Source organism: Aethalodelphis obliquidens, unplaced genomic scaffold (assembly GCF_003676395.1).
Source record: "Aethalodelphis obliquidens isolate GAN/ISIS:26980383/991018 unplaced genomic scaffold, ASM367639v1 scaffold6, whole genome shotgun sequence".
In the NCBI taxonomy this organism is placed as follows: domain Eukaryota; kingdom Metazoa; phylum Chordata; class Mammalia; order Artiodactyla; family Delphinidae; genus Aethalodelphis; species Aethalodelphis obliquidens.
Window position 1 is genome coordinate 4,909,449 of NW_020837950.1, and position 22,524 is coordinate 4,931,972.

The following is a 22,524-nucleotide window of genomic DNA, read 5'->3' on the forward strand; positions in this document are numbered from 1 at the left end:
AAAATTATTTTGTTTTACAGAAACCTGGGAGCCTAAAAGTACAAGTACATGGATGAAAGCACAGAGACACTAAAACTAAATTTAACTAAAAATGTTATATAACTGTAAAAATAAGGATGATATTACAGGAGCTGATTACAGGCCAAGAGGCCAAAGGAAGATATGAATGATGTTACTCACCTAATTCAAATTTCAGTTCTAGTACAAAGAAAGTATGTAATAATGACATGGGATCACTTCAAGTCTTTAGACATCTGCCGAAAACCTCACCCTGCACGGAGAACACCTAAGAAATTCTTGATTTACCCAACAATTAACTTCTCAAAAGGCTTAGGAAGAAATGAGAACTGGACCTGTTCTGACCATCACCAACAACAAATTAACTGGGGATAACAAAATGATCAAAATACTGGAAGAAAGAGGCCATTTCATTTTGGAGTTTATAGCAAAATAGAAAAAAAATTCTAAACAAAGAAGTGCAAACCATTTTTTAGAAAATTTGATCTAAAAACATTCAGATCACATTTGATGATATTAAAGAATTATTTTTAATGGGGAGGGTAAACTGGTAGTGTAGTTATGTTTAAAAAGAGTCCTTATCTTCTACTACAATATTTAGTAATTAAATGATATGATGTTTGAGATGAAATTTGCTTCGAAATAGTCCAGAGGGTTGAGGTTTGAATGGTATAGATGAAACAAGAATGGCATGAGTTGGTAAGTGTTAAAGATGGGTTGTAAGTTAAGTGGAGGTTCATTTTACTGTTCACTCTATTTTTGTATATGTTTGAAATTTTTCAAAAAGTTTTTTTTTAAGTTCACTGCAAAGACAGATCAGTCTAGAACTAAAATAAAATGGAGATGATAAAGACAAAGCTAACACTTATATATTTAATTTGTGTCAACAACTGTTCTAAACCCTTTACCTATATTACATTTAATTCTATATGGTTGATACAATAATTAACTCTACTTTACAGATAATGAAAACTCTCAAGCACAGAGAGTAAGTGGTTAACAAGGTCATGCAGTTGACAAAGGTGGGAGCAGGGATTTCAACTCAGGCGACCTAGTTCCAGAGTCATGGCTCTTAGCTACAATCTGACTCCCAGGGGCTCCAAAGGCCAATTCAGCACAAGAATAGTGAGTACAAAAAGAGGTCATCAGATAAAGAAATTCATAAAAATGTACATAGGGCTCCGGTCGTTAAAGACAAATGATCAAAAAACAGAATTAGGGAATATAAAATAGCCAAAGGTGAATAACAGTACAAATATACAAAGAATAACATGAAAAATACAGGTAATTAAAATTAGGTAAGAGCTGAAAATGTTTAAACATAGTCAGACTAACTGTGTTCCAATCCTAGCTCATCCACATACTTGAGAGACTAAAAGCAAATTATTTAACCTAAGCTTTAATTTCATCATCTTTAAAATGGAGATTAATAATAGACTGACCATACTGGGTTATTAAGAAGATGAAATACTGTATATAAAGTGCTTAGCATGTATCTGTCATGTGTTAGTGCAATAAATAATTGTTAGCAGGGCTTCCCTGGTGGCACAGTGGTTGAGAGTCCGCCTGCCAATGCAGGGGACACGGGTTCGTGCCCCAGTCTGGGAAGATCCCACATGCCGCAGAGCGGCTAGGCCCATGAGCCATGGCCGCTGAGCCTGCGCGTCTGGATGCTGTGCTCCACAACGGGAGAGACAACAACAGTGAGAGGCCCGCGTACCACAAAATAATAATAATAATAATTGTTAGCAATTATTTAAAATAAAAGAGCAATAAAAATCACATTGAAGGATGTCCACTTTCAACACTTGGACCTAACATGATACTGGATGTTCTACTCAGGGCAATTAGACGGGAAGATGAAATAAAAGGCATCCAGATTGGAAAAAAGAAGTAAAATTATCTCTATTAGCAGATGACATGATATTTTTTCTTTCTTTTTTTTTTTTTTTGCGGTACGCGGGCCTCTCACCGCTGTGGCCTCTCCCGTTGCGGAGCACAGGCTCCGGACGCGCAGGCTCAGCGGCCATGGCTCACGGGCCTAGCCGCTCTGCGGCATGTGGGATCTTCCCAGACCGGGACACGAACCCGTGTGCCCTGCATTGGCGGGCAGATTCTCAACCACTGCGCCACCAGGGAAGCCCGACATGATCTTTTATATAAAAAATCCAAAGGGGGCTGCCCTGGTGGCGCAGTGGTTGGGAGTCTGCCTGCCGATGCAGGGGACATGGGTTCGTGCCCCGGTCCGGGAGGATCCCACGTGCCAAGGAGCGGCTGGGCCCGTAAGCCATGGCTGCTGGGCCTGTGCGTCCGGAGCCTGTGCTCCGCAGCGGGAGAGGCCACGGTGGTGAGAGGCCCACGTACCGCAAAGAAAAAAAAATCCAAAGGAATCCACACCAAAAAAAATAAAAAAACTATTACAGCTGATAAATGACTTGGGGAAGGCTGCAGGAGACAATGACATCAATATACAAAAATCAACCATATTTCTATACAGTAGCAATGAAAAATCCAAAAATGAAATTGAGAAAAACAATTCCATTTACAGTGGCATTAAAAAAATAATAAAATGACTGAAAATAAAATTAAAAAAAGAAATGTAACACTTACACACTGAAAATTACAAAACACAGTTGAAAGAAATTAAAGACCTAAATGAATAGAAAGACATCCAATGTTCATGGATTGAAAAAACTCAATACTGTTAAGATCTCAAAAGTTAAGATCCCCAATTGATCTACAGATTCAATACAATCCCTATCAAAATTCCAGTTGCCTTTTATTTTTTGCTGAAATTTACAAGCTGATCCTAAAATTCACATGGAAATACAAGGGTCACTGAATAGCTAAAACAATCTTGAAAAAAACAAAACTGGAAGACTCACTCATTCCAGTTTCAAAACTACAGTAATCACGCTGGGCAGTAGTGGCATAAAAGATAGTCATAGATCAAGGGAATAGAATTGTGAGTCCATAAATAAACCCATACATTTTATGAGGAACTGATTATTTTTTTGAATTTTTGAATATTACTTTATTTTTTATACAGCAGGTTCTTATTACTCATCCATTTTATACACATCAGTGTATACAAGTCAATCCCAACCTCCCAATTCATCACACCACCACCCCCACCTGCCGCTGCTTTCCCTGCTCGCTGTCCGTACACTTGTTCTCTACATCTGTGTTTCAATTTCTGCCCTGCAAACTGGTTCATCTGTACCATTTTTCTAGGTTCCACATATATGTGTTAATATATATTTGTTTTTCTCTCTCTGACTTACTTCACCTTGTAAGACAGTCTCTAGATTCATCCACGTCTCTACAAATGACCCAATTTCGTTCCTTTTTATGGCTGAGTAATATTCCATTGTATATACGTACCACTTCTTCTTTATCCATTCGGCAGTGGATGGGCATTTAGGTTCCTTCCACAACCTGGCTATTGTAAATAGTGCTGCAATAAACATTGGGGTGCATGTGTCTTTTTGAATTATGGTTTTCTATGGGTATATGCCCAGTAGTGGGATTGCTGGGTCATATGGTAATTCTATTTTTAGTTATTAAGGAACCTCCATACTGTTCTCCATAGTGGTTGTATCAATTTACATTCCCATCAACAGTGCAAAAAGGGTTCCCTTTTCTCCACACCCTCTCCAGCATCTGTTGTTTGTAGATTTTCTGATGATGCCCATTCTAACTGGTGTGAGGTGATACCTCACTGTAGCTTTGATTTGCATTTCTCTAATAATTAGTGATGCTGAGCAGCTTTTCATGTGCTTCTTGGCCATGTGTATGTCTTCTTTGGAGAAATATCTATTTAGGTCTTCTGCCCATTTTTGGATTGGGTAGTTTGCTTTTTTAAATATTGAGCTGCATGAGCTGTTTATATATTTTGGAGATTAATCCTTTGTCTGTTGATTTGTTTGCAAAGATTTTCTCCCATTCTGAGGGCTCTCTTTTCGTCTTGTTTGTAGTTTCCTTTGCTTTGCAACAGCTTTTAAGTTTCATTAGGTCCCATTTGTTTACTTTTGTTTTTATTTCCATTGCTCTAGGAGGTGGATCAAAAAATATCTTGCTGTGATTTATGTCAAAGAGTGTTCTTCCTATGTTTTCCTCTAAGAATTTTATAGTGTCAGGTCTTACATTTAGGTCTCTAATCTATTTTAAGTTTATTTTTGTGTATGGTGTTAGGGAGTGTTCTAATTTCATTCTTTTACACATAGCTGTCCAGTTTTCCCAGGACCACTTATTGAATAGATTGTCTTTTCTCCATTGTATATCCTTGCCTCCTTTGTCATAGATTAGTTGACCATAGGTGTGTGGGTTTATCTCTGGGCTTTCTATCCTACTCCATTGATCTATACTTCTGTTTTTGTGCCAGTACCATATTGTCTTGATTACTGTAACTTTGTAGTATAGTCTGAGGTCAGGGAGCCTGATTCCTCCAGCTCCGTTTTTTTCCCTCAAGACTGCTTTGGCTATTCGGGGTCTTTTGTGTCTCCATACACATCTTTAGATTTTTTTGTTCTAGTTCTGTAAAAAGTGCCATTGGTAATTTGACAGGGATTGCATTGAATCTGTAGATTGCTCTGGGTAGTATAGTCATTTTCACAATATTGATTCTTCCAATCCAAGAACATGGTATATCTCTCCATCTGTTGCTATCATCTTTAATTTCTTTCAACAATGTCTTATAGTTTTCTGCATAAAGGTCTTTTGCCTCCCTAGGTAGGTTTATTCCTAGGCATTTTACTCTTTTTGTTGCAATAGTAAATGGGAGTGTTTCCTTAATTTCACTTTCAGATTTTTCATCATTAGTGTATAGGAATGCAAGAGATTTCTGTGCATTAATTTTGTATCCTGCAACTTTACCAAATTCATTGATTAGCTCTAGTAGTTTTCTGGTGGCATCTTTAGGATTCTCTATGTATAGTATCATGTCATCTGCAAACAGTGACAGTTTCACTTCTTCTTTTCCAATTTGTATTCCCTTTATTTCTTTTTCTTCTCTGATTACTGTGGCTAGGACTTCCAAAACAGTGTTGAAAAATAGTGGTGAGAGTGGACATCCTTGCCTTGTTCCTGATTTTAGAGGAAATGCTTTCAGTTTTTCACCATTGAGAATGATGTTTGCTGTGGGTTTGTCGTATATGGCCTTTATTATGTTGAGGTAGGTTCCCTCTATGCCCACTTTCTGGAGAGTTTTTATCATAATGGGTGTTGAATTTTGTCAAAAGCATTTTCTGCATCTACTGAGATGATCATATGGTTTTTCTTCTTCAATTTGTTAATATGGTGTATCATATGGATTGATTTGCGTATATTGAAGAATCCTTGCATCCCTGGGATAAATCCCACTTGATCATGGTGTATGATCCTTTTAATGTGTTGTTGGATTCTGTTTGCTAGTATTTTGTTGAGGATTTTTGCATCTATATTCATCAGTGATACTGATCTATAATTTTCTTTTTTTTGTAGTATCTTTGTCTGGTTTTGTTATCAGGGTGATGGTGGCCTCATACAATGAGTTTGGGAGTATTCCTTCCTGTGCAATTTTTCGGAAGAGTTTAGAAGGATGGGTGTTAGCTCTTCTCTAAATATTTGATAGGATTCACCTGTGAAGCCATCTGGTCCTGGACTTTCATTTGCTGGAAGATTTTCAATCACAGTTTCAATTTCATTACTTGTGATTGGTCTGCTCATATTTTCTATTTCATCCTGGTTCAGTCTTGGAAAGTTATACCTTCCTAAGAATTTGTCCATTTCTTCCAGGTTGTCCATTTTATTGGCATAGAGTTGCTTGTAGTAGTCTCTTAGGATGCTTTATATTTCTGCAGTGACTGTTGTACCTTCTCCTTTTTCATTTTTAATTTTATTGATTTGAGTTCTCTCCCTCTTTTTCTTGATGAGGCTGGCTAACAGTTTATCAATTTTGTTTACCTTCTCAAAGAACCAGCTTTTAGTTTTTTTATCTTCACTATTGTTTTCTTTGTTTCTATTTCATTTATTTCTGCTCTGATCTTTATGATTTCTTTCCTTCTGCTAACTCCTGGTGCTGTTTGTTCTTCTTTCTCTAGTTCCTTTATGTGTAAGGTTAGATTGTTTGAGATTTTTTCTTGTTTCTTGAGGTAGGCTTGTATTGCTATAAACTTCCCTCTTAGAATTGCTTTTGCTGCATCCCATACGTTTTGGATTGTTGTATTTTCTTTGTCATTTGTCTCTAGGTATTTTTCTATTTCCTCTTTGATTTCTTCAGTGATCTCTTGGTTATTTAGGAAAGACTGTTTAGCCTCCATGTGTTTATGTTTTTTATGTTTTTTCCCTGTAATTGATTTCTAATCTCATAGCATTGTGATCAGAAGAGATGCTTGATATGATTTCAATTTTCTTAAATTTACTGAGGCTTGATTTGTGACCCAAGATGTGATCTATCCTGGAGAATGTTCCATGGGAACTTGAGAAGGCAGTGTAATCTGCTGTTTTTGGATGGAATGTCTCATAAATATCAATTAAATCTATCTGTTCTATTGTGTCACTTAAAGCTTGTGGTTCCTTATTAATTTTCTTTGAATGATCTGTTCATTTGTGTAAGTGAGGTGTTAAAGCCCCTCCCCCCTCGTATTATTGTGTTACTGTTGATTTCCTCTTTTACAGCTGTTAGCAGTTGCCTTATATATTGAGGTGATCCTATGTTGGGTGCATATATATTTATAATTGTTATATCTTCTTCTTGGATTGATCCCTTGATCATTATGTAGTGTCCTTCCCTGTCTCTTGTATCATTCTTTATTTTAAAGTCTTTTATATGATATGAGGATTGCTACTCCAGCTTTCTTTTGATATCCATTTGCATAGAATATCTTTTTCCATCCCTCACTTTCAGTCTGAATGTGTCCCTAGGTCTGAAGTGGATGTCTTTTAGACAGCATATATATGGGTCTTGTGTTTGTATCCATTCAGCAATCCTGTGTCTTTTGCTTGGGGCTTTTAATCCATTTACGTTTAAGGTAATTAATGATATGTCTGTTCCTATTACCATTTTCTCAATTTTTTGGGTTTGTTTTTGTAGGTCCTTTTCTTCTCTTGTGTTTCCCACTTAGAGAAGTTCCTTTAGCATTTGTTGTACAGCTGGTTTGGTGGTGCTGATTTCTCTTAGCTTTTGCTTGTCTGTAAAGCTTTTGATTTCTCCGTCGAATCTGAATGAGATCCTTGCCGGGTAGACTAATCTTGGTTGTAGGTTCTTCCCTTTCATCACTTTATCATGCCACTCCCTTCTGGCTTGTAGAGTTTCTGCTGAGATCAGCTGTTAACCTTATGGGAGTTCCCTTGTACGTTACCTGTCGTTTTTCCCTTGCTGCTTTCAAAAATTTTTCTTTGTCTTTAATTTTTGCCAATTTGATTACTATGTGTCTCGGTGTGTTTCTCCTTGTGTTTATCCTGTATGGGAGTCTCTGCGCTTCCTGGACTTGGGTGGCTATTTCTTTTCCCATTTTGGGGAAGTTTTTGACTATAATCTCTTCAAATATTTTTTCAGGTCCTTTCTCTCTTCTCCTTCTGGGACCCCTATAATGCGAATGTTGTTGCGTTTAATGTTATCCCAGAGGTCTGTTAGGCTGTCTTCATTTCTTTTCATTCTTTTTTCTGTATTCTGTTCTGCAGCAGTGAATTCCACCATTCTGTATTCCAGGTCACTTATCTGTTCTTCTGCCTCAGATATTCTGCTATTGATTCCTTCTAGTATATATTTCATTTCAGTTATTGTATCGTTCATCTGTTTGTTTCTTCTTTAATTCTTCTAGGTCTTTGTTAAACATTTCTTGCATCTTCTCAATCTTTGCCTCCATTCTTTTTCCGAGGTCCTTGATCATCTTCACTACCATTATTCTGAATTCTTTTTCGGGAAGGTTGCCTATCTCCACTTCATTTAGCTACTTTTCTGGGGTTTTATCTTGTTCCTTCATCTGGTACATAGCCCTCTGCCTTTTCATTTTGTCTGTCTTTCTGTGAATGTGGTTTTCCTTCCACAGGCTGCAGAATTGTAGCTCTTCTTGCTTCTGCTGTCTGCTCTCTGGTGGATGAGGCTATCTAAGAGGCTTGTTTCCTGATGGGAGGGACTGGTGGTGGGAAGAGCTGGGTGTTGCTCTGGTGGGCAGAGCTCAGTAAAACTTTAATCCGCTTGTCTGCTGATGGGTGGGGCTGGGTTCCCTCCCTGTTGGTTTTTTGGCCTGAGGTGACCCAACACTGGAGTGTACCTGGGCTCTTTGGTGGGGCTAATGGCGGACTCTGGGAGGGCTCACGCCAAGGAGTACTTCCCAGGACTTCTACTGCCAGTGTCCTTGTCCTCACGTTGAGACACAGCCACCCCCCACCTCTGCAGGAGACCCTCCAACACTAGCAGGTAGGTCTCGTTCAGTGTCCTTTGGGGTCACTGCTCCTTCCCCTGCGTCCCAATGTGCACACTACTTGTGTATGCCCTCCAAGCATGGAGTCTCTGTTTCCCCCAGTCCTGTCAAAGTCCCGCAGTCAAATCCTGCTAGCCTTCAAAGTCTGATTCTCTAGGAAGTCCTCCTCCCGTTGCTGGACCCCCAGGTTGGGAAGCCTGACGTGGGGCTCAGAACCTTCACTCCAGTGGGTGGACTTCTGTAGTATAAGTGTTCTCCAGATTGTGAGTCACCCACCCAGCAGTTATGGGATTTGATTTTATTGTGATTGCGCCCCTCCTACCGTCTCATTGTGGCTTCTCCATTGTCTTTGGATGTGGGGTATCTTTTTTTGGTGAGTTCCAGTGTCTTCCTGTCAATGGTTGTTCAGCAGGTAGTTGTGATTCAGTGTTCTAGCAAGAGGGAGTGGGAGCACGTCCTTCTACTCCACCATCTGAACCAATCTCTGAGCAACTGATTTTTGACAAGGGTACCAAGACAATTTAACGGAACAGAAAAGTCTTCTCAACAAATGGTACAGGGACAACTGGATATCCACATGCAAAATAAATGATGTTGGACTCCTACCTCACACCCCATAAAAACTCAGAATGAATCAAAGCAAGTGTTGGCAAGGATATGGAAAAACTGGAACTCTTGTATAATGCTGGTTGGAATGTACAATGGTACAGCTGCTGTGGAAAACAGTACGGTGGCTTCTCAAAAAATTAAACATAGAATTACCATTTGATCCAAAAATTCCACTTCTGGGTATATACCCACAAGAAGTGAAAGCATGGATTTGCACAGGTTATTTGTAGGTTCCCATTCACAGCAGCATTATTCACAACAGCCAAGAAATGGAGGCAATCCAAGTGTCCACCAACAGATGAAAGGATAAAGAAAATGTGTTATATACTATAACGGAATATTATTCAGCCTTCAAAAAGGGATAAACCATGTCATATGCTACAACATGGATGAACCTTAAGACATTATACTAAATGAAATAAGCTAGTCACAAAAAGACAAATTCTACATGATCTACCTATAGGTATCTAAAGGGGTTAAACTCATAGAAACACAGTAGAACAGTGCTTTCCAGGAGCAGGGGGAAGGGGAGTTACTCTTCTGTGAGTGTAGAGTTTCAGTCATGCAGGATGGGAGGGTTCTGGGGATCTGTTGCACAACAATGTACATGTAGTTGACAGTACTGAACTATAAACTTGGAATTTTGGGGAGGCTAAATTGAGGGAAATTGTAGTTCAAATGAGGCAAGGTGATACACAGTAAGCCAAAAGGTAGCTTGGAACAGGTTTAAGTCTACTCTTCCAAATAATGGAAGATAACTGAAATTTTATCACCAAATTATTGTTGACCTGAAATTTGTTGTTCTGAAATATCAATATTATGGCAAGCTCAAAAGCCTGGATAAGACAAAATAGGATAATTTCTAAAGAGAAAAACAAGCAATGTTTAGAAATTCCAGACCAGACTGATTCCTTGCAAAATTCAAAACTAGGTTAAACAAAATGTTTGTAAAGTTAGAATAGGAAAAACCCAGAAGATTCATCATGAACAAGTCAAACCAAATTAACTGCAATGTCTATGCTAATAAGTTTACTTCATTGAAGGTAAGAACTCTTTAAGGCATCATATAGCTTAATTATAGCAAGCCACTTGGCAAAATCTTTCATAATATCCATACAGGCAAAATGGCATATGGGCTTGATAATAATAAGTAGTACTAACAGTTACTGAACAACCACTGTGTGAGTTGATTAATGATGTTCATTAATCTGGAGGAAGTCTAGTCAAGCTGCATACTTCAGAGCCCTTTATTCTGTCATTTTAATATTTTTATCAACAACTTAAATGAAGACCCAGTAGGTATGCTTATGAAATATGAAAATGACAAAAAAATTTGGAAGGAACAGATATTAAATGCCTAAATCAAGACTGACAAAATGAAATATAAAAGCCTAATATTCAAGCTAAAAAAATTCATTACAGAAAACCAGCGTTAGGAAGACTTAGTGTAACAGCCTATGTATAAAACATATGGGGTGTAACTGAAACCACTCACTCATTTTAAGCATAAATAACAGAAATTAAAACAGTTAATGAAATATTTGGTTTCAAAATAATAGCATTTAGCTCAAGCAAGACATATCCACCACACACTGTCTGGTCAAATACCATCTAAAATGCTGAGTACAGTTCTGGGTACCACGTTTAATGACAAGGAGCAACCCGAATTCATTAAGAGAAAAATGACCACAGTTGAAAGATCAGAGAATTACATTATCTAAGGAATGATTAAGTAAACTGGGATTGTATTACTCTGAAGAAGAGATGAGAATGCTCAGAGTGTGTGGTGGGGAGGAGTCAGCAGGGTCATGATGGTAGTATTCAAATATCGTAAGGGGCCATTCATGTGGAAAAGGAATCAGACTTGGAGAAAGCAAAATATAATGGAAACAGCATAAGCTATGATGTCATAAAGACCTAGATTCAAATCCTGACTCCATCATTTACCATCTGTTATTTGATGCTTGGAGAGAGAAGAAGTGTCGTTACCTAAAAAATGATACCTACCTCATAAATGGATAAAAATTAAATGCAATTAAGTGTAAAAATGTTTATAAGTTGCCTGGCATAGACTGACACACTGTGATACACAATAATGTTAGTTCCCTTCTCTAGACTTTTCTGAGTTGTTCTATAAGAGCATTTTTCAAACTGATAATTAGCCATTAATGGGTCACCACATCAGCTCAGTGGGCTGTAACCAGCATTTTTTCCTAAAGAAACAGAACAGAAAACATTAGCGCTTTACCACATATACCAAGTATAGTTTTGTGAAACTTTTGTTTCAATTATTCATAAACATGTGTGTACTAGGCTATGGTATAAAATGTATGTCTTATCATGAAGCTGGGATTGAGAAAAAAACAAAACCAAACCGTGAAAGCCACTGCTGTAAATACAATACTGTTTTCTAAGTGTGTTCTAAAGATACTAGTTCCTTGGGAGAGCAAATAAGTTTAGGAAACAAACCGTACCACTTAGAGACTTACTATATTCAATACATATTAGCATATTTAAAAAGCCCAGCATTAAAGAAATCTGGTGGGTTTTTTTGGTTGCTGTTGTTGAACCTCGTTTTTCCCAGATATATTTGATCTCAGACCCACAATTATTTTTTTCACACAATATCTACTAACACCTTCAGGACTGACATTTTGTGGTATACATTTGGGAAAAAACATTCCTCTAGATGAAAAGGAAGGAAATGGGTATAAGTTATAGAAAGTAGACTTTTAGCTTGCTAAGAAAAACTCTTGACTCTTTAAATCTTTCCCTCACTGCTACTAACACCCACTACCCCTTATAACTTATACTCCATACACATACTCCAAAGCACTTTAAATATGATTTTCAAACTTTCAATTCACACAAATCTTTTCAGAAAAAGCACAGGACATCTATAACATCAAGATATGTAACCAGGATCAAAGTAGTAAGCAGGAATCAATTGGCCAAAAGAAACTTCTGGCATAGTATTTTAAAAGACTTGCTTTACCTGAACAAAAACACTGTGATCAGAAACCAAAGCAGCAAAAGACTTAATCAGCTTCTCCAAGGGGAGTCAATGTGTTCTAAGAATACATAGTCTAAAATGGGCTAATGAGTGCAGCTAATCTTCATTATTATTATGGGCATCATTATCATCATCACTTGGAAGAGGCATGTGATATTAGATGATTCCGACTTCTTTTAAAGTGTATACATACCTAGGATTCCTTTGTAAGGACGTGATTTCACACTAATATGAAAATTGTCACTACCACAGTCAGTTCTAATAATATTTGGTATCACTTGGCAATAAAATAAAGGCTTGACATCATATATTCAAGAGCATCTCTGTAACTCAAACCTTTCTAATTGAGTTACAAATATCTCTGACTCTGCTCTAGCAGTTGTCAGAGCATAAAATGCCCTTCCCACTCTTTCTCCACTCTCAGGCTCCAAAACCACCTCTCCTCAAAGTCTGCCCCAACTAGACTATTATTTTCTTCTCAATTTCTGAGCACTCTCAGTACTTTTTGTCCCTATCACTCTTTTAAGCAATTCACTGTGTATTTCCTAGCTTATTTCTTTATTCCTCCATAAAACTTGGCTCCCAACAAGACCATAACTTCCTTAATGAACAGGGATCAACATTTAAGAACCTCCCTCAAGATCCTGAAAGCACTCACTAAATATTTCTTGATTTAAACAACCAGGTTTAAGAGTAATAGTGGCTAGTCTCACAGAGCTCATATACCGGACCCATGCTAAAAGCATACATGGATTAGCTCACATAATCTTCACAACTCTACAGAGGTAAGAACTATTATCTTCTCCATCAAACAGAGGAAGAAAATGAGGCTCTGATTAACTTGCCCAAAGCTGTACAGCTACTAAGTAGCAGAGCCAGGACCTGAATCCAGGCAAAGCTCTTAACTACCTCAGTACACTCTGTAAGGGTTGCAGCCCTGCGAAACCGGAGTCTATGAAGGATTTCAACCTTACTAAGTTAGAAGTTTCAGTTTCAACAAAGAGCAGAGATACTTTAGCTAAAAATTAAAACTTTAAAAAAGGATAAATTAAGACAAATTAAGAATTTCCCGTTGACATCTTTATGCAATTACAATAAAACATGAGGGAAACTGCCTCTCATGTCCTTTCTATATATGGAAATGATATTACGGTGTGGGTCATAATTTTATCAAGAAGTAGCTTATGACAATACAGTTCGGTTTAGATTTTTAAATACGGCTGTTTTTCTCTGCCCCTAGGATGACATGGAAATGAAAGATAGATAACTGTCACTTCACAGCTTCGAAAAATGCCAGACCCAATTCTTGTTTAAAAAATGAGAGCCAGGGCTCTTGTTCCACCCTTGACTCGTCACACAAAGCAGCACCATCCTCTGCCCTCTTCACACAAAGCAAGCGTCACCCTACTACCCAAGGGGGAGTGCTGCTGATCCACACGGTTTCCCCATCGCCGCCAGAAATGTACCCATCTCCCACGGGTCCAAAACACTGACCGCTGCCCGGACTTAGATTACCCTGGTCTGCTCCGCGCACCGGGTGACACCTCATCACACCCAAAATGCCCAGGCCGCCATCCGAAAGCCAGTATTTCACACAAAGCTGGATCCCTTCCTACAAAGCAGTTTCCCATCTCCGACTCCTCCCACGGCGAGCAGCCCTTCCTAGGCTGTGCCAGACCCCAGACCCCAACGGGGTCCAAAGCTCAGAGGGTCCCCAATCCAGAGGAGAACTAGCTACAAAGCCTATTCCTCTTCCAAGCCTCGAACCCCCAACTCTCGCTAACCGTTCCGCAGCCAAAGCAAGAAAACCATGAATCAGAGAGCGGACCCCGCTACACAAAGCGAGGTGTCTTACCAGGGGGCCCTCGGAAGACGCTCTCCGCCCCCCGGGCCCGTCCCCGCCCAGCTCCGGCCCGGAGCCCCGCGCTCACCAGCTCTCCTCCTCCTCCTCCCAGCCTGACAGGCGCTCCAGCTCCTCAGGCCGCAGCGGCTCCACCTCGTCCAGCAAGCCGCCCTCGCCCGCTGCCAGCAATGAGGTGGTGTCCCGCAGCTCCTCGCTACTCGTCCGCCTCGGGCCCGACCCGGCCCCGCAGCCCGACTTGGCGCTGAGGCCCAAGGGGAAGCCCCTAGGGGACGCCGCTCCGGAGGAGGGAGTGGACGCGCCGGCCCGAACCGGGCTGCCAGGCCCAAGGGAGCCGGCGCCCTGCACGGCCCCGGAGCGGCTCCTCAGCTGTTCGTTCTGCTTCTCCAGCTTCTTCACCAGCTCCTGCAGCTTCCGCACCTCCTGGTCCGCGTTCACATTGGAGTTAATGTCCTCCATCCCGGCCCCGCCGCCTCGGCCGCCCGCCACCCGCTCAGACTCACAGCGACAGGGAAAGAGCCGGAGGAAAGAGGCGCCGCCGCCACTCACTCTAGCCGAGGCGCCGGCATATATCAGGGCCAGGCCCCACTGCCAGGGTCCCCCCCTACTCCGGTTCCGACGCGCCGCTGGCCCCAGCCGAGCCGCCTCATCTGCGCCGGCTCCAGGATTGGGGGAGGCGGCGCCAATATCCGGCCTCGGCCGCCATCTTCCCTCTGTCCCTCCGCCCACCTCAGCCCGGCCCCGTCGGTGACCTCAGAGCGTCGGGGGATGGACCGGCCGGCGGCGGGCGCTGAGAGGACCCGGCGGCGATCTCGCGGAGGGGTGGGGCCACGGGCGAGGCCGGTGGGGCGGGGCTTAAACCGGAAGGGGCGGCCCGGAGCGTCGGCGGAGGCGGGTCGCTGCTCTGGTGGCTGAGAAGAGCGATTACGGCCGCAGGCGGGGCCCGAGGGGAGTGTGGACTTGGCGGCGGGTGGCGCTAAGATTGCAAATCGAGACTCTCCCTCAACCCCGCCTGTTGGCCTTGGATGAGCACCCGCTTCTGGGTCCAGCATCCGAGCCTGTCCTCCCTCCCGGCTGGTTCCCTGGTGGGCGCTCAGCCCGGCTCCGTGGAGAGACAGTTTGCTTCGTCTGTTTGTTCAGCAAATATTTATTCGATGCCTCCTTGAAATAGGAAATTGTCGGGGCTGGCAGGATCCTCAGACCATCTGTGACCCATTTATTCCTCTGAAAATGAGAAAGCAGAATCGCAATGGTTAAGAGAGGTCTAAGGTCAAAATAATAACCATAAATTGTTAAGTGCTTACTACGGGGAGACACTGTGCACTTTGAAGGCATTATCTAGAATAGTTTTCCCGACTTCACTGCAGTTTACTGCACACTGGCACAGAAGCGGCGATAGAAAACTGCTCCTCTCTCAACTTTGTCTGTTAATTGATGCAGAATCTGCTCTTTGTATCGTTTTCTTCTGAAAATCTTTTTCATAGTCTTGAAAACAGTTGTGTATTGAAAGTACTTAATAAACGTGTTGACAAATACTGATGAATGCTGAGAGAAGTATGACTAAGAATCTGCCTTCAGTCGCACCCGTTTATAATTCGTACTACTGACAGCAAACAAAAAACACCTAAATTCTTTGTTGTGATCACATTAACTGCTCTTGAGTTGTCAGTTGTGAACTACTGGTTTATGTTTGCAGCTTTCCTCTAATTGCCTCCTCCACCCTTTGCTAATAATGATCCAGTCCTATTACATACACCTGGGTGTGGACTCGCATGCCATGTCACTTGCTTCTACCCTTTAGCCTTCCTGTGCTATATTTTCCTTACTTAGAATGTTCTACGAAATCTGATTCCTTTTCATAAAACTGCTAAATCCGATTCCTTTTCTTAAAACTCATGCTCAAAAAAAAAAAAAAAAAAAAACTCATGCTCACCCATCTAGGAAAATTTTTCCTGACAATTCCACAACGATCTAGTGGTTCTGTTTACTCTAGCATTGCCTGATCAATAGTTTGCAACAGGTGTCTGCACTTTTAAAAATTTTGCTTCTTTTTCTAAGTCACTTTCAGTTGTTTTTGTGTACCTGATGAAAAGGGACCATTTATTTTAGTTTTTCATGTCTAGTAGAGTGTCTGACACAGTGGACATTGAATATCTGGTTTGTTGAAAGTTATGAGGAATGTAAATTCTGATAGGTCAAGGACCGGATAGATGGTTATTCATAGCAAAAAAATGCATTGAGTATTTTTGACGTTTGCTGACCAATTATAAATAAGTAGGATATCGGGACTTCCCTGGTGGTCCAGTGCGTTAAGACTCCACGCTCCCAACGCAGGGGGCCCAGTTTCCATCCCTGATCAGGAAACTAGATCCTGCATACATTCAGCAACTAGGGGTCCGCATGCCCCAACTAAGAAGTCCGCATGCCACAGTGAAGATCCTGAGTGCTGCAACTAAGACCCGGAGCTGCCTAAATAAATAAGTAGAATATTTTCCTAGCTATGCACACCTAGTCAAAGGATATCTTTGCATCACAATAATTGTATAATCTATATAATGCACATCTAAATATTATTGCTGTCTCTGGCACATCTGAACTAGTCACCAGAGGGTTAAACAACACGGCTGCTTCATGTATAGCACTTTCACTTGCATTTAATAGTTTGTGAAATAGATCCCAACTAGCCAGGTTCTGTAACAAGAACATTTCAAATATATTCCTTGAAAAGAATAGTTCATATAACATTATGAAGTTCATGGGGGCAAGGAGAGGTTGGTGTAATGTGGAAAAATGAATGGAGCATCAGAACACTGGATGGCAGATCCTAGCTATACCACAAATCTGGTACTTAACTTTAATCTCTGATCCTTACACAGGTCATTCTGGCTCTATATTCAAAATATGCCTGAATACTTCCTAGTACCACCACTGGTACAGCTGTAGTTCAAGTTGCCATCTTTTCTTGTGTAGCTTATTGTGGTATTCTCTTAATGGGCTGTTCCACTTTGCTGCTTACAATCTGTGATGCACAGAGCAACCAGATGGTCCTTTGTGTAAGTCAGATCAGGTCACTCCTTTGCTAGGGATCCTCTACTTGATTTCCAACATACTTAAAAATCCCAAATCCTCTCCTTGGCCTAAAAGATTTGATACTTGGCAACTTCTGCAGGTATCTCATTGACTACCCTATTCTTCCCCTCCGTCACTCTACTCCAGCCACACTGGCCTTTCTGATGTTCTTCAAACCTGCAAGCATGTTTCTACTTTAGGAACTTTGCACTTGCTATTCCCACTATCTAGGGTCAATTCTTCCTCCACACTGTCACATTACTAACTCTCTCCCTTCATTCAGATCTCAACTCAAATATCACCACCTAAGTTCACTATCCTCATTATTCTGACCCTCATAAAATAGCATCCCTATCATTCCCCATCCTCTTAGCCTGTTTCGTTTTTCCTCAGACACATCATCTATTTCTTCCTTTGTTTATTGCCTATCTCTCCCCAATAGAATGTAAACTGTGTGAAAACAGGATTCACTGATGTATCCTTGGTGCTTAGAATAGTGCCTACTGTGTGGTAGGTGTTCAGTAAATGTTGAATGAATGGATGGATTTAGTTCGAGTGAATTTCAGATAAATGCATTTATTATGTCTCAAATCATTAAAGTGGAGATTCCTAATAATGTTGAATGGTTGATTTTCTTAATTATATTTTCCTCTTTCCAAAGAGCAATATGTCACACTACATATGTCATCTTCAAAACTAGGTCATTCTTCACATCCTGAATGCCAACAGCCCTTAAGAATTGCTGAGGAGAGAAAGTCTTAGGTTCTCACTGAGACGTATAAGGACAAGAATACTTCCATTCCATCCTAAATCTGTCTTTCTCTTTCGGGTTAACTACAATTCTCTGGTGACTCAGAAGTGTTACAGCATGTTTTTGTTTTGTTTTGTTTTGTTTTGTTTTTACAGCATGTTTTTTAAAAGTCACTCTAAAAGTGACTCTCAGGTAGACATGAGGAGTAAAGCTAGGAGGTGTCTGCAGTATGCACAATTATCCCAACTGGCTCTTCAGGTGTTGTCTTTTTTGATAAGCTTGCTTTGTTCCTGGACGAAGGAGTTGCTTTTTTTCTAAGCAGGTGTGTCCCTTTCCATAACTTGTTTCTACTTGTATGTTACCTCTTGGTGAAGCTCCTGACAAAGTGGAAAATATTACAACCACTAAAATTATTTAAGTAAATAAACTATTACTCAATGGCTTAAAGGTATTTAGCAATCCTAAACAAAGGTGTGTGTTTGTGTGTGTGTGTGTGTGTGTGTGTGTGTGTGTGTACGGGTGCGCTCATATGAGCACATGCCCAAAAGGAATTTAGAAATTGCTAGGCACTTACAGAAATATTTGCATTTGTTTAAAAAATGCTCCAATTCTTTGAAGAAAGCTTTACTATCCAGTACATTTATTTTGTCTTCACAGGCACACACTGCACCAGTCATTTCCTATATGTTCTTTCTCGCCTATTCCTCACCAGCATTCTTCCCAGAGATCTACCTCCCTCTGGTCTATCAAGAGGGCTCTTCTTTACTGTCTTGGCACATGCAACTTTAAGGAGGAATCTCAAGAACTTTAAAGGCTATGTGTATAAGAAATTCTGAATTGAAATCTTGGGGACAAAAAGAAGAGGGGCACAGGATTTGAACCTAGAATTTTTCCAGTCAGCATCGATCAAATCTTAAAGTTATGGGATGCCTCAAAAGTGACCATAATGGCAGGCATCACTTCCTTAAGAAAGTCCTCCGGCCAAGGGTGGCCCCCTATCACACTGTTGGGGGTATGTATTATATTGATGTAAAATGGGAAGGTCCACGATAAGGGCAGAGGTAAACAGGCTCTCAGACTCTTAGAAGGCTGCCGTCTTAACCCCAAATGGAACAATACCTAGTCTCCCACCTTTTTGTGGTAGCAAGAGGGAGGGTAAGATTGTTAAATAAAATTTATTATTTCCTCCTTTCTTTAAGTAGTATATCAGATAGTGAAGTTGGAAAAGTAGAATATGAACCACTTCTGGATATCCATGATGTTCTAGAGAACCTACCGTTCAAGGATAGGAGAAAACTTAAGAATCATCTAAATCTCCAAGTTGATACAAGTCACAGTAATCTAAGATTTTAAATATATTATTCTGAGTATTGACTTAGAGATGCTAGAGAGATAATAGGCTATGAACAGAGGCTTGTATTAGGCTAAAGTAAATTAAGGTGTCATAGAGATATTTATACAGTTACTCTTCTATCTAAGAAGTTGTAGAGAATTCCATTCCTGAGTCTTTGGGATACTCCTGGAATATTACACAGACAGAAAGACATAATCAACTATTCAATTTGCTGAAGCACATCTAGAAATTTCCTTTCTTATTCATCATCACACAGACAGAAAGACATAATCAACTATTCAATTTCCTGAAGCACATCTAGAAATTTCCTTTCTTATTCATCATCATCCTTATGTAAACAAAGTTATATGTACCCTGGAAGTGTAATTCTGTAAATATCTAGGTCTTTTTGAATTAGCCCAATAATAATAGTAGCTAACAATTATTGACCACTTTTATGATATGTAATAATGCATTTAAAACTCACAATTGTCCTTTGAGGCAGCAGCTATTAGTATCATCATCTCCATTTTACAAATGAGGAAACTGAGACAGAAATGTTAAATAATTTCCCAGAATCCCATAGCCAGGAAGTAGTAGAGCTGGTTTTGAATACAGGTGGTCGGACTTCAGAATCCGCACTCATAATCTCCAATAGTTCATGACCAAGATGAGTTCTCCATTGCTCTCCTTACAAGAATATTGATACCTCAGTCAGCTACCATCTGGAGTGGGAATTAGCAGCAAGGGTTATTGCTTTTTTTTTTTTTTTTTTTGCGGTACACGGTCCTCTCACTGTTGTGGCCTCTCCCACCGCGGAGCACAGGCTCCGGACGCGCAGGCTCAGCGGCTACGGCTCACGGGCACAGCCACTCCGCGGCAAGTGGGATCTTCCCGGACCGGGGCACGAACCCGTGTCCCCTGCATCGGCAGGCGGACTCTCAACCACTGCGCCACCAGGGAAGCCCAGGGTTATTGCTTTTATGATACCCAACAACTTGATCCTCTTGCTCTAAGAGCAAGTTTGCCAGTTTTGAAGTCTCAGCACCTCTGCGACTCAACAAATTGAAACAATCTTTTCCTTAGAGAGGGAAGCAATTCCTTTATCTCTTGCTCAAAAGACTTCCTAGTAGGCCATTTACTCCGATAGTACTCCAGATACTCCAGAGAGGTGGGCGGAAGAGTCCTGAAGACCATGTCCCTCCCACCCCCTGTCAGCAGTTTACTAAGATGAAGCTTCAGCATCTGAGCTTCTTACTGGAAAGGCTGATAGACTAGTCCAGCTTGTAGGAGTTTTATGGGGAAGAAGCTAGCAGAGGGAGTCTTTTACCTAGGGCAGTAATATTACCCCACAATCAATAAAGCAGGAAGATTTAAAGGTCAGAATTTAATGGCAGGAGTTCTAGGCTTATACATGAGAGAAGGAAAAATTGAACTGGCCCTGAAACAAGCGAGACAAACGCAGATATCAAAAGACAAAGTGTAGAGCCAGGGAAACAGATGAGAATAGGAGGAATGGTCTTAACAGTAGATGAGAGGGGTGATTCTCTGCTAAAACTAAGTGGTTGCAGGCTTTTTAGCAGGTTGTGTGGGCGGAAGAGTTGCATTTAAAGGTCCAGTGATGCTGCTGCCTGTCTGGGTTGTGAGTTTCTAGTCTTGGGACACACTGGTAACCAGATATGTTGGACTAGGGCCTGCTCTTCAGAGCTCCCTGATGCACAGGAGTCCACCATTGTGTCGATCTGTAAACAGATTCCATCTCCCCAAAGATCCTGGAAACCAGATAGCTCTCATCTCACATCTGCACTCTAGTCTAGAGAAACGAGGGTAGGGTGTCGGGCAGGGAAGAGATGAGTAGTAGGGCATGGCAGAGGTGGTTCCCCTGTTATCAGTGGGTATGGTTTCCTTCAGATAGGGCACCTGCACATGAAGAGGTGGCTCTCAGTTCAAACAGAGCTGCTCTGTCTGTCGGCATGGTTGTCTACCCCAGCATTATGGAAGACTTGTTTCCTCTTTTCTACCATCACCATTCTCCCAAATCGATGGCACTTTCACTATTGCCGGTTTTTGCAGCCCCCGTCAGTTGATCAGGAGGTGTGGCCAGGTATTCAGGCAACCTTCAGTCACACACAGCTGTCAGTTCGCAGTTCTGCTTCAGCATCCTCTGGTCCTTCAATACTGGACCCAAATTATGACGTGATATCTTTGTAAACAACTCTTGAGAAAACCACCAAAATTCTGCTGTGCATTGGCAGCAGGACAGACCATGGTGCTGCTGGCAATGATACTGGCAGGGAGAGGGTATGTATTCTATGGGATAGCAGGGCAATGCGTATTGCTTTCAAAGATGGGATTGCAGTGTGCGTGGAAGGCGATAAATTTCTCAACCTCTCCACCCGGCAGGATAAAAGAGATGCTCTTCTACTTCTCCACCACAGATGCATTCAGAGCTACATCATAAAGTTGCACAAGGTCCCCTCCAAGAGTGGGCGTAGCCTATTAGACTCCAGGCAGATAAAACAACTCCTCCTGCACTTAAGTCAAAAGGCTGATAAAGGCCACCACCTCCACACAGAAGCGGATGTGCTCCCTGAGCACAGTAATGTAGTTGCCAGATCTTCCACATGACTGTAGTAATGGGCTTGGCTCTGGAGCCTTATATTTGGGCAAGAACATTCAGTCATCCCTTGAAGGGTCAGCCCAGCAATTAACCAGCCAGGATTAGTACCATGAGCAGAGAATATGGGCAGGAGCTATGTGAGAAGATCCCTAATGATGGGCTAGAGGGCTCCAGGCTCATTTTTACTGGGTCAGTCTAGCTTAAAGCCACAAAGTTCAGACAGTCCTTTCCCTGACCTCTAAACAAATGCTAAATATCACACCTGTTTTTCTTATAGTTTCTTAGAATTCTTCCATTCAACTCTTCAGTTGACATGGGATTTATTCTGGTGGGTTGTGTGAGGCATATCTCTAAATGGACAGTTTTATATGGGGCATTGTCGTATGCTGGATTATACTCTATGTATTTATTTGGTCACTGTTACTAGTTCAAGGTACACTGTGAAAGGCCAGAGATGATAAAGGTCATAAGGACTGTGCTCCTTGCTCTGGAGCAGCTTATTGTCCAATTAAGGGGATGAAATGTACACAAGATAACAATACATACAAAGAACCATGTGAGCCATATGGACAAGAGAGAATATAAGGGCTTTTTTGGTGTGTTTGTTTTTCCTCTGATTTCTTTTTTTTTTGAGAGTATTAAGGGAATAGAAGTGGAGTCTTTCGCTTGAGATAATAAGAGCTTTCCCAGAAGAAGTGTGATTTCAGATGGGCCTTCAGGGATAGGTAGCTATTTTAATCTTGACTTGTTGGTTGCAAAGAACAGAAAACCACTTGAATAATCTCCATTTAATCTCATCTCACTTGTAAGAATTGATTCCAAAAGGAAACTGGAAAAAAATATGA

The 22,524-nt window shown here is 41.0% G+C and overlaps 1 protein-coding gene across 4 annotated transcripts in view; it reads right to left on the reverse strand.

Annotated features, from left to right (window-relative positions):
• SLAIN2 (SLAIN family member 2) overlaps positions 1-14,760 on the reverse strand; it is an 81,177-nt gene extending 66,417 nt beyond the window's left edge. For 2 of the 4 annotated variants that reach the window (XM_027103029.1, XM_027103027.1), the window contains exon 1: positions 13,977-14,645. In XM_027103029.1, coding sequence (XP_026958830.1) covers positions 13,977-14,365 — 389 coding nt within the window. In that variant the 5' untranslated portion in view covers positions 14,366-14,645. Of the gene's footprint in view, positions 1-13,976 lie in introns of all 4 variants that reach the window. The other 2 variants (XM_027103030.1, XM_027103028.1) reach the window with 2 other exon arrangements.
• Positions 14,761-22,524: the final 7,764 nt, after the last annotated feature.